At 42.0% G+C, this 15,089-nt stretch overlaps 1 protein-coding gene across 3 annotated transcripts; it reads right to left on the bottom strand.

The window, feature by feature from the left end:
* Positions 1–939: 939 nt before the first annotated feature.
* Positions 940–14,995, bottom strand: macroh2a1 (macroH2A.1 histone). 3 transcript variants are annotated; one of them, XM_028420980.1, is made up of 9 exons: positions 14,820–14,995; positions 13,574–13,763; positions 13,372–13,478; positions 13,092–13,283; positions 11,327–11,434; positions 8,589–8,688; positions 5,036–5,125; positions 2,236–2,410; positions 940–1,365 (listed from the first exon to the last, which is right to left on the bottom strand). In XM_028420980.1, the coding sequence occupies exons 2-9, from the start codon at positions 13,743–13,745 to the stop codon at positions 1,200–1,202; spliced, it is 1,110 nt and encodes a 369-aa protein (XP_028276781.1). In that variant the 5' UTR covers positions 13,746–13,763; positions 14,820–14,995; the 3' UTR covers positions 940–1,199. The 3 variants fall into 3 exon arrangements, with proteins under 3 accessions (XP_028276781.1, XP_028276779.1, XP_028276780.1); XM_028420978.1 differs by lacking the exon at positions 8,589–8,688 and adding an exon at positions 7,107–7,197; XM_028420979.1 differs by lacking the exons at positions 940–1,365; positions 8,589–8,688 and having other exon boundaries at positions 2,273–2,410.
* Positions 14,996–15,089: the final 94 nt, after the last annotated feature.

The following is a 15,089-nucleotide window of genomic DNA, read 5'->3' as shown; positions in this document are numbered from 1 at the left end:
AGTCCAAATGCAGCAGAGCAGCCGGGTTTCCTGGTATAATATGTCCCATCAGTCCCAATTCAAATCCAACTCAAATCCACCAGCGTCTGTGTGAAGAGGTCTGCTGCTGCACAGAAAATGGCTGAGATGAAGGAGGGAGGGGGGGTGGGATAAAATAAAATCCAACTCTTGATTGCAGGGAGCCATCTGGTGGCAGCTGAATGAAAAGAGGAGAGGAGAAACCAAAAAGCAGCAGCAGCAGCAGAGAGCCTCTTTTTTTCCAGCAGAAATGTTTTATGGCTTAAACAAGACAAAAACACACAAACACAAGAAAACAAACAACATTTTTTTTCTTCTCTCGATTCCTGTGCCATTTAAATCAGCGTGAAAATTAAAATAGAAAATAAAAATCCGTTACAGTCTGAGATTTTACTATAACATTTCACAAATACCCCATCTATATAAACACTTATAGGAACACACAATATTAACCATTTGTGTCCTGCAAACACCTCTAATTTCCAACTAAACTTTTTTTCTTTTTACTGCAATTAACCAACTTGTTTATTACTATAACATTATCAGCTTTTATATTAGTGTTTCAATTAACTTTCTTTTTTTGGAAATTCAAGGTCTCTGCAGCACACTAAGAAACACTTTTTGCCTGTGTAAACAATGGCAAAAAAGAGGAACTTGAACACAACACAAAAACAAAACCCTCTTTCCATTAGAGGAGTCTCCAGAAGACCAAAGACAACCAAACATTTCCTTATGCGTTTCAATGTACAGTACTATAACAACAGAGAAGTTCCAGGATTAAAAACCAAAGAGTCATTTTTTTTACTGCCTTCAACATGCATTAACCCGTATTTATCAGACTTCCCAGGAAGTCGTGTAATTGAGGTGTAGTTACGTCTTTTAACACGTTTTTTTTTAACTTTAAAAATTAAATCTTACAGATTTTTGTGACACTGTTTGTATTAAAAGACCGCAAAATGAACAGTGCACGTTTAAATGCCAGAGGTGACATGTCGATAAGAAATTAAAAACAATGATAGGAAAGATACAAACAATAATGCAAAAAACAAGTTCCCGGCCTTTAGAAAGATTCTTCTTCTCTTCATGTCGAACAAATCAAACTAGTAAACACCTTCTTTCCTCTTTCCTTGCAGGAACAAAAAACCCAGGGAGGAGAAGAGGGACAGGGAGGCTTCGTACCTTTAGCTCGTCTCCAGCTTCGCCATTTCCTGCACGTAGATCCCGATGCTCTCGCTGTCGAACAGGACAAAGTAGACGGTCTTGATGGTGGAAGACATGGTGGCCACGAAGTAGCTGGAGATGGCCTTGAGGATCAGCTGGGCTGCCGTCTGCTTCGGGAAACCATTCCTGAAGGGAGAGGTCACCCACAAATTTATTCGTCATATTCGGCAGAGGCAGCCATTTTGGATTTACTTGACTTTGGGGTTGTACAACACTGAAAATGATTTAAATATCCCCACTAATGCAAATTGAGATTGATAATTCAGTCTTTACATTTTTTTCCAGCCAGATCTCTGTTGATGGAACCATGATGGAACATTAGTAATATCTTTACTCGGCCATATCGCCATCCATCGTGACGTTTTACTGGAGACATCGTCAAATGCAAGTTAAGGGGACATCACCTAACGCTAGCAAGATTACATTATGTAAGCAATCAGGAAAAAATACTTATTTACTGCACAGATTTATAGTACATTCTTCCCCAACATGAGCTCCTGTTCATGGAGATTTTCATTTACAGGAGGGTCATTCCCTGTGAAACCCCCTCAGATATTTTTTAAAAGATTAACTGCTGTACATCTATCAATATCATAGTTTTTGGTGGTTAAGAAAAATAACTAAACAAAACAAAAGCGCTGTATTTTGCAAATGGTTACACTTACAGACGGACACAAGGAATGACCCAGGAGCATGACAAGGCTAAAGGCTCACTGAAATTTCAAATTAAACACGGTAAGATGTTCATCACAGAAAATGACGATAGCGACATGTGATCAACTAAGCTATCGAGCTAATGCTAGCTTGCCATTCTTCGCAATGTGACCACATTTATGAGGCAAGATAGAAAGTGACACTGGACTGAGACACCGCAGTTATGAATTAGCAAAATATTAAAAAAATGTTTAGGGATCAACAAAAGAATGACACCTTACTCTCACAGAGAGCGCCTGAACTGATGCAACACGTCTGATATCGACAGGTGTGCTTCCTTACCTTCCGCTACCGATGGATGGGAAGGCCACAGACTTGAGTTTCTTCTCGTCTGCCAGAGCCAGGCAGTTCTTCACCGTCTTGTCCAGCAGCTCCTCGCACTTGTCGGAGCCCCAGCCTGGACTGTTACAGTGGATGACGTATTTGGCAGGCAGGCCAAAGCCGGAGGTCAAGACGGCTGAGCGAGAAGAGAGGACGAAGAGTGGTAAGAAAAGGAACATGGTCTGCAGTCAAAATCAGCTTCATTAAACACAAACACAAAAGAAGAGTTTTATTTTTGGCTCAGAGACGATAAAAGAACATTTTACTTATTGGAAAATCTCCAACAGCTTAAACTTGTTCAACTTTTGGGGTTTTCACAAAGAGGTGGGCCAAAGAAATCACTTCTCCAGGTGAGGAGGAGGAGGAGGAGATGGAGGAAGAACAGGGAAGACTAGAGCAGAGTCTGCTCTCTGGAGTTTTAACGTGTGGTTTAGTTGTCCAGCAGCTGTAGAAAGTGTAACTCAGCCAAAGCCCCTGACTCTGTGAAGTGAGAAAGCCCTCAGTCAGAGTTCATTAGCCCACAGCAAACGTGTGGCTGGACTGCAGTCAAAGCTGTGGACGAGCTCATTTCCAGATGGCCCGCAAAGTGAAAGAGACAGAGAGAGAGAGAGGACGGAGAGACTTCACACACCACAGAGAAAGCCGGTCACACTGCATGTGTGATCCACTGATGAGGAGCAGGAGGAGGAGGAGGAGGAGGATGATGATTATGGTTTTCACGAGTGCCTGAGGAGCTCAATTTGTTTTATGGTTTTTGGTGGGTGGGACCGCTGTGCACATCTGGAGATCAACTGTCAATCAAACTGTGTGGACATCAGTGCAGCATTTGATGTGGTTTGAACTCAGCCATGTTGCAGAAATGTGAATAGCTTTGCTTCCAGACCCATTAGCGTCAGCTCCGAGTTCAATGTTGTAGATTATTAACAGGTGCAACATCTTCTCAAAATGTTAAAATGGCGCCCATGACCACCAACATTTCACACCATCGTCAATCTGACGCTGTTTTTTTTGTTTGTTTACTACATCCACCTGTTTTAAAAATCTTACCTTGGCCTTAAAACCTGGAAGTTTGCTTTTAAAAATCCAGATACAAAACTTTGTAAAATCATTCTAAGTCTGGTCTGACGGCTGTTCTGAACCAGGTCTGGTCAGGATGACCATTTGGCCGATTAAGATCCCCCCCAGAATCCCTGACAGGCTCTGCTGGCTTGGTGTTCAGTCACCTGGTAATCTATTTATGAGCTCCACACAGAGACTGGGATTAGGATGCTGAGCTAACTTGGCTGGAGGTGGGGAGTGTTTGAAAAAGTGAGTGTGAGTGATGGATAATGAGGGAGACAGATGGAGGCAGAATGAGAAGGGGGGACACGGAGACTGAATGGAGACAAATGGACTGGAAGATAGAATAATCTGTAAGGGCTCAAACGATATGACTCTCTGAAGAACGGTGCCTGTAGGTTCAGACGGAAGTGTGCCGGTACTGAATGTTCTTTTCTCGTGACAAAGAAGTTTTTAGCTCTTTAGAAAAGAATAAATTAGTTCATGTAAAAATCTACCATTAGAACCCAGCTTGACGAGAGATCAAGGACACGCTGACATCACTGTCATAGGAGCCGGGTGGTGCCTGAGTGGATCAATGTGTGCTTTTAATTGTGAAGAAAGTCATGAATAGTTGGTGTTGCCCGGTGAGAGTGTGAAAACAAACAAAAACAAATGAGAATGATTAGAGGGTTGGTGTTTGTGGTGTGAAAAGAGGTTTCACTCGTTGTGTCTTTTCTTTTCCCTTTTTTTGCAAGTGAGGACAAAATAGACGACGACAGAGGTTTAAAGGAGCCTCTGTAAACCTTTAAAAGTAAAAAGACGAACATTAACTCCAAACCTGCAGCCTTATCTCATCACATTTATCATCAACACAAATTCTAAAAAGTTGGCGTTGACAACAGGAAAGTGACAAAAACGGAATGTGTTCACTTTCTTTTTTTGTTTTGTCGTCAACATTGGTGAAATATTACTGTCACCGTTTGTGTCACTCTAACCAAAGAAAAAGTGTTTAGAATAATCTTGAGACAATGTTTGTAGTTCTGTCTGCTTCTTTTTCAATAAACTGTTACTCAAAAACTTCTTTAAAAAAGCATGAACCTTGTATTAAAACTGCAAAAACAAAAAAGCTGGCAGCCACCTCAATGATTCGTGTTCTCTCTAGTTTTCATTTTTTTGGTTTACGTTTAAGATTGTTGCCAATAAAGGTACACAAAGTCCTACAATAATGCCAATAACGACTTCCGACCATTTAAATACACACACAATGTGACAGAGATCATATTCAAGATTAGTCCATTAAAGGTAGGGTAGGAGATTTTGAAAACTCACCGAGAGTCAGCCAGATTTTGAAAGTAAACACACGCCCCTTTCTCTCGGAGCTCACCCCGAAGCCACGCCTCCCAATCACATGGACGCGCATTACCCGAAGACGAGCTGCGGTCTGTGACTTCGGCCATCATGCACGTACCTCTCTGGTGCGCAGAGCAGGAAGAGAGTGACAACCAGCCAATACTCCATGCAGGGTCCACCCGGAGGATCGGCTGATGTTTTTAGTGTTTTATAGCTTCCACAGATGATTCATATTCTTTGTTTTAATGCAAAACTGCCGAACTAATCGGTTGCTATCGGATTGTAAAGAGAAGTTACACTAATTTAACGAAAAGTGCATCAGAATGAAATCTCCTACCCTACCTTTAATTTCTGAGCTGTGTGCACTTACCACCAGCCACCTCCAGGGGGCCGTTCTTCTTCTTCAGCTCTTGCAGCGCTTCAGTGAACTCTTTCCCTCCCTTTTTTTCCAAAGCGGAGCCTGCAAGCAGAGAGACGAGGTGAAAACATACAGAATGACACAAACAGTCAGCAGGAGAGCTGATTGATGCTCATGCAGAGAGACAGACAGGCAAGCAAGCAGGCAGACAGGCAGACATGGAGATGGGACCAACAGACAGACAGGTAACGATGCTGTCAATCATTTCATCTGGCCTCTCTCTGAATCTCTGAGCTCATGCCTCTAATTAGGCAAACTGAGTTCCTGTTAGTGTATTTGTGAGCCTCAGGAAAATGAAGTGTAAAGATTCAAAGCTGCCATTTTCCAAATGACTCATTCTGAGTCAAACTAACGTATTAAAGCCTCAGTCCCTAATTACTTCCCTCTGTGCTCATATACAGGAGACCGAGGGCTTTTTATTTCACTCTCAAACTGCAGAGCGAAAGGCAAATGATGTACATGCATGTGTAAGTTACAAGGCCGTGATATCTCAAACTCTTTTTGCTGTGCATATTGATCATAGTATCTCAGGTTTCCTCAGAGCTAAAGAGAAACCCAGAGAAGATTTAACTTCACCAGAGTCAGAAAAAAAAAAGCGTTTGGGCAAAAACATGATTAAAAACAAGCAGAAGAGAAAAACAAAAGTTAGTCACAGAAGCTCCTTAAAACATTACAGGCAGATAAATGCATGTTACATTAACCCTTAATCTGGATCTTCAGGGAGAATCAGAGTCTGAAGTGACAGCATGGTCGAGGGGTTAAAGGTCACAGGAAATGAAGCAAGTCCCAAAATGTGCATTTTTTTTTAAATCAGTCAGTGGAACAAAACAGCAGCAGCAGGGTGGTTTATATGTTTGTGTTGCGGAAATACACATAGTGTGTATTACCTACAGCAGATGGAAGTCTGCACCCACCTACAAAGAGTCTGGTGTGTGTGTGTGTGCGTGTAGCTACCAGACTTCAATGAAAAAAATGCAATTTTTCCACAGAAAAGACATGTGTTGGTGCCTCACTGCTGTGACTTAAACAAATTTTACACATTAGTTCAGATTAGAACTAATATGTTAACACACCAAAGTCACAATACAAACAAACAAAATAGTAAGTAAAGTAAGTAAAATTTATATATTTTTACCTAAACCCATAAAGATGCTGACTACATCCACATCAGTGCATCACTTGTTGGCACTGTCTCCAAAATGGAGGCAGTGCCAACAATCCATTATGAATATAAACCACTACCCAGTAACCTGAACACCCCTTTATCTCTAAAGACTATAACTGTGTTTACACACATGTAAACCTGTGAACTTGCAAAGACTTGAAAGTTAGTTGAGAAAATGAACTTTTTGCTGTAAAATATTTAATAATATATAAAATGAGTTCAGAGGGGAAGTGTAACAACCTGAGAGCCTCAAACGCTGCACAGCAGCAGGTCCCAATACTCTAGAGGCAGCACACAGCACCCTCTGCTTGTAACGTTCTTAATCCTGCTTTGACCACAGGTGTGAGCAGGAGCTTGTTTTAAAAACATTTGTACTTTTGGTGCACACAAAAAAAAAAAAAAAAAAATCAGGAATTTCTGACATCTGAGAAAACAGAGTCAGCTGCCAGCTAACAAGCCTTTAGATTCAGATTTTCCCTCTCACCTCAGAGTCCACATTTAGCTGGGTTCGGTTTATTGAAAACATAACGTGTGAACGCAGTCCGCCTTTGGCAGCTTTGACTTTCACATCTTGGCAACTAAAGTTTCCCACAAGCACTTCACTGCATGAATATAACAGGCCCTGCTTAGGTGTTTCAAGCCTCTGCAAGTTCATTTTCACTCACAGTCCTCCCCATCAACTAATTTATGAGAAACATTTAGAGTAAAAAAAAAAAAAAAAGGTGGTGACCCCTTCTATAATGAGTGATAAAAACTCTGCTGCTGCTGCTCTGTTTGTCCACAGACTGCAGCGTTAACTATGCTGATATGCAGAGAAGGAGCAGACGGGCAGTCGGAGGGTCTCTGCGGTTCCTTTACCTACTTCACCACCTGTATAGAGGGAGGAGTTGGTGGGGTGAATGACAGCGTCGCTCTCAACGATGGAAATGTCAGCTTGGACAACTTGCAACTACAGACAACAACAAACAAACAGGCAAACAACATGATGGTAAACACACAGTGTGTGACCGAAATGAGACGGGACAAAAAGGAAGAAAGAGGAGAAGAAGAAGAAGAAGAAGAAGAAGGAGAAGAGAGTCAGAGAGTGAGCGCGCTCTGCACTGGCTGACGACACACCAGGAAACAAGAGGGCACGTGAGGAAACGGTGGGACACGTTACAGAATGGAATTAGGATGCAGGACCACACGGTCAGCATGCATTTATATATAATAAAACAAATATCTAACATACAATCATCATTAAATCCACTCTGACATGAAAGAGTGCTTCTAAAAATATTCCGGATTTTTCTGTCCAACTGTGTCGTCCTGATTCCTGATTTCACTCCAGGTCAACAACCTCACAGTCAGGCTGCAGGTTCACATCAGCTTCTCTGTTAAGTATTTCAATCATTTCTATGAAAGCACAGTGACTTTAAAGCAGCCATTCAAAAGGATGACAACCTGGAATGAACCTCAACACAAAAGCAAGAGCAAAGCAGGATCACTGCTCTGAGGAGCTTTGATAAATCAAACCTTGAAGGTCTCCACAGAAACTCTCCTACTCATTTAATATGTTTTCTAACCGTTTAAAAAGGAGACTACTTTCTCCTCATCGTTTAAAGTCCAGGATCAGTTACTCCAGGTCACAGTGAATCAAAGACTCATCATTTATTCACACTGTGAGGAGTTTCTTTTATTTCCTTAGAGCATCAGCTGCATTCACTACAGCAGAAAAAACACAAGTCTGTTACTGACCCACAAAGACAAACTGCATGAAACAAAAGAGCTGCAGGAGCTGGAGTTTCTCATCTTTAAGTAATTTAACTGAGCTTTTATTTATAGTAAATGCTGCCTGAGATGATAATTAGGGTGCTACTGAAGCCACAGAGACATCATTTACTCACACAAATGTGTGTATCTGCACCTAGAGAGACTAAAGTCTGCTTGAAATGTGAACTTGTTCATATTTGTGTTCACACAAGCACTGCTATTATTATAATGCAGCTATTTAAATGTTGTTTAAATGCTGTTGGCACATTCACACTTTGAAAAAAATACATTAACATACAAAGTAAAAACTCGGCAACCTTAATTATTTTTCCAAATTTTTCCAAATTATCAAAATAAACACTGATAAACTGCAGCTTTTCTATCAAACTAAATATAAGCTGCACTTCAGACATTAACGCTCTACAGTGTTATTTGAGCCGAGCAGCCCACAGTGTGAATGAAATGACGTGAAAAGTTTTTCTAACCCGAGTATTATTAGTTAGAAGAAGTTGTGAGACATTCAAGGATTTTTTCATTTCAAAGCTCGCTGAGACCAGAGAGAGTGAGGAAGCGAGGTGGAGCGCTCACCTAGATCGTCTTTAAGTTCAAGTTCAGCATTGGTGGGGTTGATGACCCCCTCCACATCAAAGCCAGCCAAGTTGCTGACCTCACTGTGGATAAGGTTGAGCTGTGGGAGGGAGGCAGGCGAGGGGAGGGGAGGGGAGGCATGCCGAGGAAGAAGCAAAGCTGTTAAAAACAGAATCACACAGCAGCAGGGAGGGATACCTCAACGTTTTGATGCATTAAGAAGAAGGTAAAGTTTGTCTGTGACTAAATGTAGGCATGAAGTGAATGAAGAAAGCTTCAAATCAGAGCCTTGAATGAGGAGACGGCATAAAATCTGCAGGTGTATTGGTTAAAAAAATGAAAAAATTCAAATTTGTGTACAATTCAATGCCATCAGCTTAAATAGCTAGCTAATAATAATCTATCAAAATGTCAAGGCATCCCTCTAAATGTTGCATCCAGTCACAACTCTTAGTTCAATATTTAGAAATCATCTGTTCAATTCCACCAGCGAGCATGTGAAGGCTTGATCATGTGAAAAGCAAAACAACAGTGTGGAAGCTAAAGCAGAAGAAGGAAGCCGTTCCAATAATTAGGAGTATAGAACAGAAAGCTTTTTCCATTTGTGGCTTCATTATCTTTATCAGTGGGAGGTTAACTGCATTCATTTGATTAATTATCATCAGCTGCTGTAATCTGTGGTCAAGCTACACACTCGAGCGCTGAGCCATTCTGCTAACGATGGGACCAAAACGACAGCAGACAACTGCTTTATGCACAATTTCAATTACTCCTGGTTGTATTTTAATCGGTTCTGCCTTTGTGATCCACACATGTAGAAAAAGCATTTGATCTTTTTTGTGTGTTCTGTACTAAAACACTTTTTTTTCCCATTATCAGTGAAGGCAGGCAAGCGAATTAGTGTTCATTAGTCCTTCAGCTTACTGGCAGAGACACAAACATGGACTCATTATGCTTTAAAAATAACATCTGTAGTAAAGTATGGCAGCTAAATCATACACACACAGTCAACTCATGAATTACTACCAACTAAAGGTTGAGTCGACTAGGCTCAAATAACATATATTAGAATGAACATATGCAGAGCAGAGCGTGCACTGCCACCAGCCCTCAGATCACAGCGGGGATTTCATATTTGCATTTAAAAAGGTACTTTAACAAGCTGTAAAATAACTGCATACGATATTAAAACATCCCTAAAAATTAAGTCTTGAAAGGGTCAAAGTCTGCAGAATGTAGGACACTGGAATATGCGATTCAAATATCAAGTACATGTTAATCCTACGTGCAAACGTGGAGTTTTGGACACAGCTTGCATCATTTTCCCCAGCGCTGCTGCATTATTAAAACATCTCACACTGCCGCCAGATTAAAAAAAAATACTGAGCACAATGCATGATGGTCCGTAGTGCTAATGTAGTGACCGTCGCTTCTTTATATGATGCATGTGTGGGATACACTGTGCATTATACTCAGATGTAATGCTTCTCACTGCACATTCAGACACACTATCTACATTAAAATGCTGGGTTTAAGTGCTGCTGGGAAATCGGGACGTCTACGGAACAGACAGATTAACTTCAGTCTTTAATGAAAGAAAGAATCAATCTATTGATCAATGAATAAATGCATATATAAGGTCCTGCTGGGAGGTTGACTTTAGCAAAAGCTAATCATCTGATAAAGTGATGATTTAAACCATTGTAAGCAACTTGTGCATGCTTTACAATGAAAATTAGGTCATTACATCCTCAATTGTCTGTGTACCTTTTCTTTGCAAACATCAGATTAACCCTCTCTTGCCTGGACTGGCCGTTTCCACAGCTTTTGCGAGCACACAGACTAATCATGCAATACTTGTGACTATTTTTTAAGACCAATCACTCTCTATTTGAGTAATTCTATATGTAACAGTGTGTCATATTTGTCATAAACAAGGCCAAAGCCAACAAATCAAGTGGTCAGTGTTTGGTTTTAGCCCAAACAGAGCACATAGAAAACTGTTTTAATCACAGCGAGCGTGCACTATGTCTGATTATCACTGTTTAAAATCGGTAAAATGGAACCAGTGGCACTTCTTGCGTCATTTTTGAATCATTCATTCTCAGTGCTGCTGTTCTTTTTTTTGCTTCCACAAGCTTCTGATCAGATAATGTTGAAACTCTAAATTTACTTTCTGGTTTCAGCTTAATGAAAAAGTTAGTGTGTGTAGAGACAAACGCACACAAACACACAGCGCTGCTATTACACCTGAAGCCTACAATTAGCTCTTATAATAAATCTGGGAACTACAGCAAACCTCCAACGACGTGCAATGACGAAATATCAGGAAGGGGCTTCCTTGTATGAGACAGAGTCTGCATGAAAACAGCTGGATGCAATGAGAAGGCAGTTCTTAAGCCTGTTCAGTCCTTGAAGCTCGTGACGGAGCAAAAATCATTTTCTTCCTACTTATCAGTGAGAATCTTAGAGATTTCAACAACTGTTTATCTCTACCACTTCAGCGCTAAACTGACTTGTCCAGACTTAGATCTGCTGTTAGAAGTGTGCAACTGAAGTGTTCACAGATTAGATCACACACACAAGTAAAAAGGAAGACAACAAGGAAACGTCAAACACTGGAATAACCACTGTGCAGTTTAACACAACGATTCATAATTTGAATTTTAATTCAATTATTTCACAGAATGTCTAACACAGAGTGGTCTGTGGATCCGATTAAGGGGGGAAAAACTGACCTTCTGACCCAGGAAGAGGCTCTTGGTGGACAGCACGGTGAAGCTGTCCCCCGGAGATCCCTCTGTGGTGCTGTCCGCCGACGCCGCCTTGCTCACCTCGCCCTGTTTCTGTTGAAGACACATGTTGACACGCGACGCATTATTAATAATAATAATATAATGTTTCTCTAAAATTTGAATCTCACTCATTCATCTGGCTTCAAACAGACCCAACCTGCACACTTTCACCTAAAACAACCACCGCAGCCAACGAGCGAACCTGGTGAGTGATGCTCATCATCTTTACAAAGTGTGCGAGGAATTTTCAAGACACTGCATCGACAAATGTGTAAGTGTTACATTTGTGTTTAATACTAGATAAAATTAGAGGTTAAACGTGATAATTAAGCGGCATCTCTTAGAAAAAGGTGAGAATGAACTGAAGGTGTGTGGTGGAAACAGCTGATTATAAAGCCGTATATTTATATAGTACTTTTTCTACCTACATTTGTATGTAGCAGGGTTCGTATACATTTTCAGGAACCATTTACTAGCACCCAACATCAATGGTAAATTACACACTCATAAAAGGGATTTTTTTCACTTTAAGAGATGGTAGAATGGCATAAACGCCAAGAAGTGAAGTGCAAGGTCACTGTCAGGAAACATGGTCCCCTACGTTTGGCTCACATGATTTGTAGGAAGGGTGGTTGGTTACATATTGCTGCTTTAAGCATCAGATTAGACCTAACAAATGATTTTTATGGTGCTGGTGGTGTTCTTGGTTGTCTGATGTGGATTAGAGAACTCCACTGGCTGCTTCTACTACACTGCCACTCTGTATGTGAGGCAGTAGAAGTCCTAAATGACCCCCTTTACCGTTTTAAATCACTTTATGGCATTAACACGACTTACAAAAAGATAGGATCTGCAGCCATACATGCATCTGTCTACCATGCTGCTATAAAAATTAGATACGTTTCTCCCTTTTTTTTATTATATCATTGGATATTATGTACTTAATATCTTATATATATATATGAGAAATACATAAGAGGCGCACTGAGCTGGTTCACTTCAGCCTCTTGGACTCATTCTGTTCATGGTTCCATTTCATTTTCTGAAATGCAGACCTTTAAGTCTGATAGCGGGTTGTTATGAAACTGATACCACTGCACCTTAAAGCACTTTTTAAATCTTGGAAACACAACATGATAATTCAGTATATCTGTGGATGCTCTCATTCATCCAGGTCATGGTCATTTCCAACAGTTTAAAGGTAGGGTAGGAGGTTTTGAAATCTCAGTGAGAGTCAGACAGATTTTGAAAGTAAACACACGCCCCGTTCTCTTGGAGCTCACCCTGAAGCCACGCCTCCCAATCACATGGACGCACGAAGACGAGCTGCGGTCTGTGACTTCGGCCATCATGCACGTACCTCTCTGGTGCGTGCAGAGCAGGAAGAGAGTGACAACCAGCCAATACTCCGTGCAGGGTCCACCATGAGGATTGGCTGATGTTTTTAGTGTTTTATAGCTTCCACGGATGATTCATATTCTTCGTTTTAATGCCAAACTGCCGAACTAATTGGTTGCTATCGGATTGTAAAGAGAAGTTACACTAATTTATCAAAAAGTGCATCAGAATGAAATCTCCTACCCTACCTTTAATTGATTTAAACTCTACCTGTGCACCTTTTTCTTGTATTTGCCTTCTTGAAACCCATCTGACCAATGAACAAATCTCACATACTTTGTAATGATGCATGTTATTTTGCTTGGTGTACCTTAGCCTTCCCTCCTGCCTTCTTCCCCCTCAGTTTCTTAGCTGTTGGTTTCTTCACAGTCTTGGGTTTCTTCTCGGGTGCGGGTGACACAGGAGCCTCCGGTTTGCCCTTGGCGCCTCTCTTCTTGGCCAGCAGCTCTGGGTGGATGTTGGGCAGGACTCCACCTGCTGCGATGGTCACACCTTTCAGAAGCTGAGAAACAGTCGGACAAAGTTAAAGACTATTATCCATCAGTGCCTGGGCAGGTGATAAAATACCAAGTTTGTGTGCAGCAGCTGACCTGATTCAACTCCTCATCGTTGGCAATGGCCAGTAGGATGTGTCGTGGTGTTACGCGGCCCTTCTTGTTGTCCCTGGCTGCGTTGCCTGCCAGCTCCAGGATCTCAGCTGCAAAGATAAAAAAAAAAAAAACATCAGACATGAGCTAACATCACTGTGAAATCCATGAGCTTCCCGTCATATCTCTAACACATAAATCTCACCAGTGAGATACTCGAGCACAGCAGCCAGGTAGACGGGGGCTCCGACACCGATGCGATACTTGGGCAGACCCCTCTTGATGTAGCGGAGCATGCGCCCCACAGGGAAGATGACCCCAGCTTTGGTGGACCGGGACGTCTTTGTCGACTTCTTCTTTCCTCCTCGGCTGGACATGGTGCTGATAACCAGTGTCTGCATTAAAAAAAGAAAGAAACTAAATACAGAAACTCCACATCTGTCCTCATAAATCCTCTTTGAATACATAGAGGCACAGATCGGGTGTAGCCCCAAATACCAGAAAAGAAATAAGATATGCAGCCATGAGGCATTATGAAGAACAAAGTGTGTTGTTGTTGTTGACAAGCCCAAGGTGACAGAGGGCGCACAATGTGCTGCTTTGCCTCATGACTCCCATTTATTAAGTACTTGGTGGGTGATTAGGCTTTTAGATCACCCTGAAGAAGGAGCAGCATCAATGACATGAATTAATCAGCATAAGATGATTTTACAGACAAATATTTAATAATGACATTTGCAGTTATGATTAATGACTAAAAGTATGCATAATCAATTAGTGTTATAAGACACTAACGTTGCAGAAACTGAAATAAAAGCACCAGATGCAGACACCAATTAGCTATCAATTAGCTCCAGCACAGGCCACACTGAAGCTGCCCCAATGCAAACACTCACATCACCTCAATGTTATCAAACGTAAACGATCATGGCGGTTATTTTTAATATTTTTGAACAGCACGTTTGGTTTGGTCTGTAACATCTGCAGCATTTCTCCACTCCTGCCAGGCGCAGGTGGGTTTCGCCGCCACGGTGGACACTGATTTCCGCATGTCAACAGCCCGCCTGGACGTCTCCGCACAGGTGAATTAATCTCATCCACACAGAACTGACGGATAAAATGGAGCCGTCAGACGACCTGGCGACATTTATCTGATCAGGTCAGCGAGCTTTTTTTTTTTTTATTCGGGTGGAAATAACCTCCCGGTGGAGCGGCGGAGCGGCGGCGGCGGCTGCCCGCTCCTCCTTCCCGCCCCTTCCTGCCTGCCTGTCAGCTCCAGCAGCAACACGGTCTCCGCTCTCTCTCTCTCTCTCTCTCTCGGCCTCCATGCCAGGAAAAAAAACACACACACACACGAAATGGCAACGATAACGTCTCAGATAGGTGAGCGGAGACCGATAAGAACACTGCAGAGCGAAGACAACCGTGCGCGGAGCCGGTGGATTACTTACAAAACAGGGCGCAGCGGAAAAATGTCTCTCCCCGTTCTCCGGTAACAAGCCTGGGCAGTGTCCCCTCCGCCGCCGACTCCCACAATCCACAGCGAGCTGAAGAATCGGAGCGAGCCAGCGCTGCCCGCGGAGCGCACTGCTGAGAGCAGACCTGCTGGATCCGAGTCCGCTGCCGATGATCTTTAACCCTTTACTGCGCAGAAAACACGTGGTCTGACATACTGATGGACGCTACGTCCGCACGTTTTTAAGTCACTTTATCAACACAAC

Source organism: Parambassis ranga, chromosome 14, assembly GCF_900634625.1.
Source record: "Parambassis ranga chromosome 14, fParRan2.1, whole genome shotgun sequence".
NCBI classification, from domain to species: domain Eukaryota; kingdom Metazoa; phylum Chordata; class Actinopteri; family Ambassidae; genus Parambassis; species Parambassis ranga.
Note: the sequence above shows the minus strand (reverse complement) of the source record. Positions and strands in the feature narration are given on the sequence as shown.

Excerpts from the sequence above, each read along its gene's own strand:
- macroh2a1 (XM_028420980.1), bottom strand. The coding sequence starts at position 13,745 with ATGTCCAGCCGAGGAGGAAAGAAGAAGTCGACAAAGACGTCCCGGTCC. Across the intron at positions 13,479-13,573 it reads TGTGCTCGAGTATCTCACTG|CTGAGATCCTGGAGCTGGCA; the intron begins GTGAGATTTATG and ends TTATCTTTGCAG. Across the intron at positions 13,284-13,371 it reads ACGATGAGGAGTTGAATCAG|CTTCTGAAAGGTGTGACCAT; the intron begins GTCAGCTGCTGC and ends ACTGTTTCTCAG.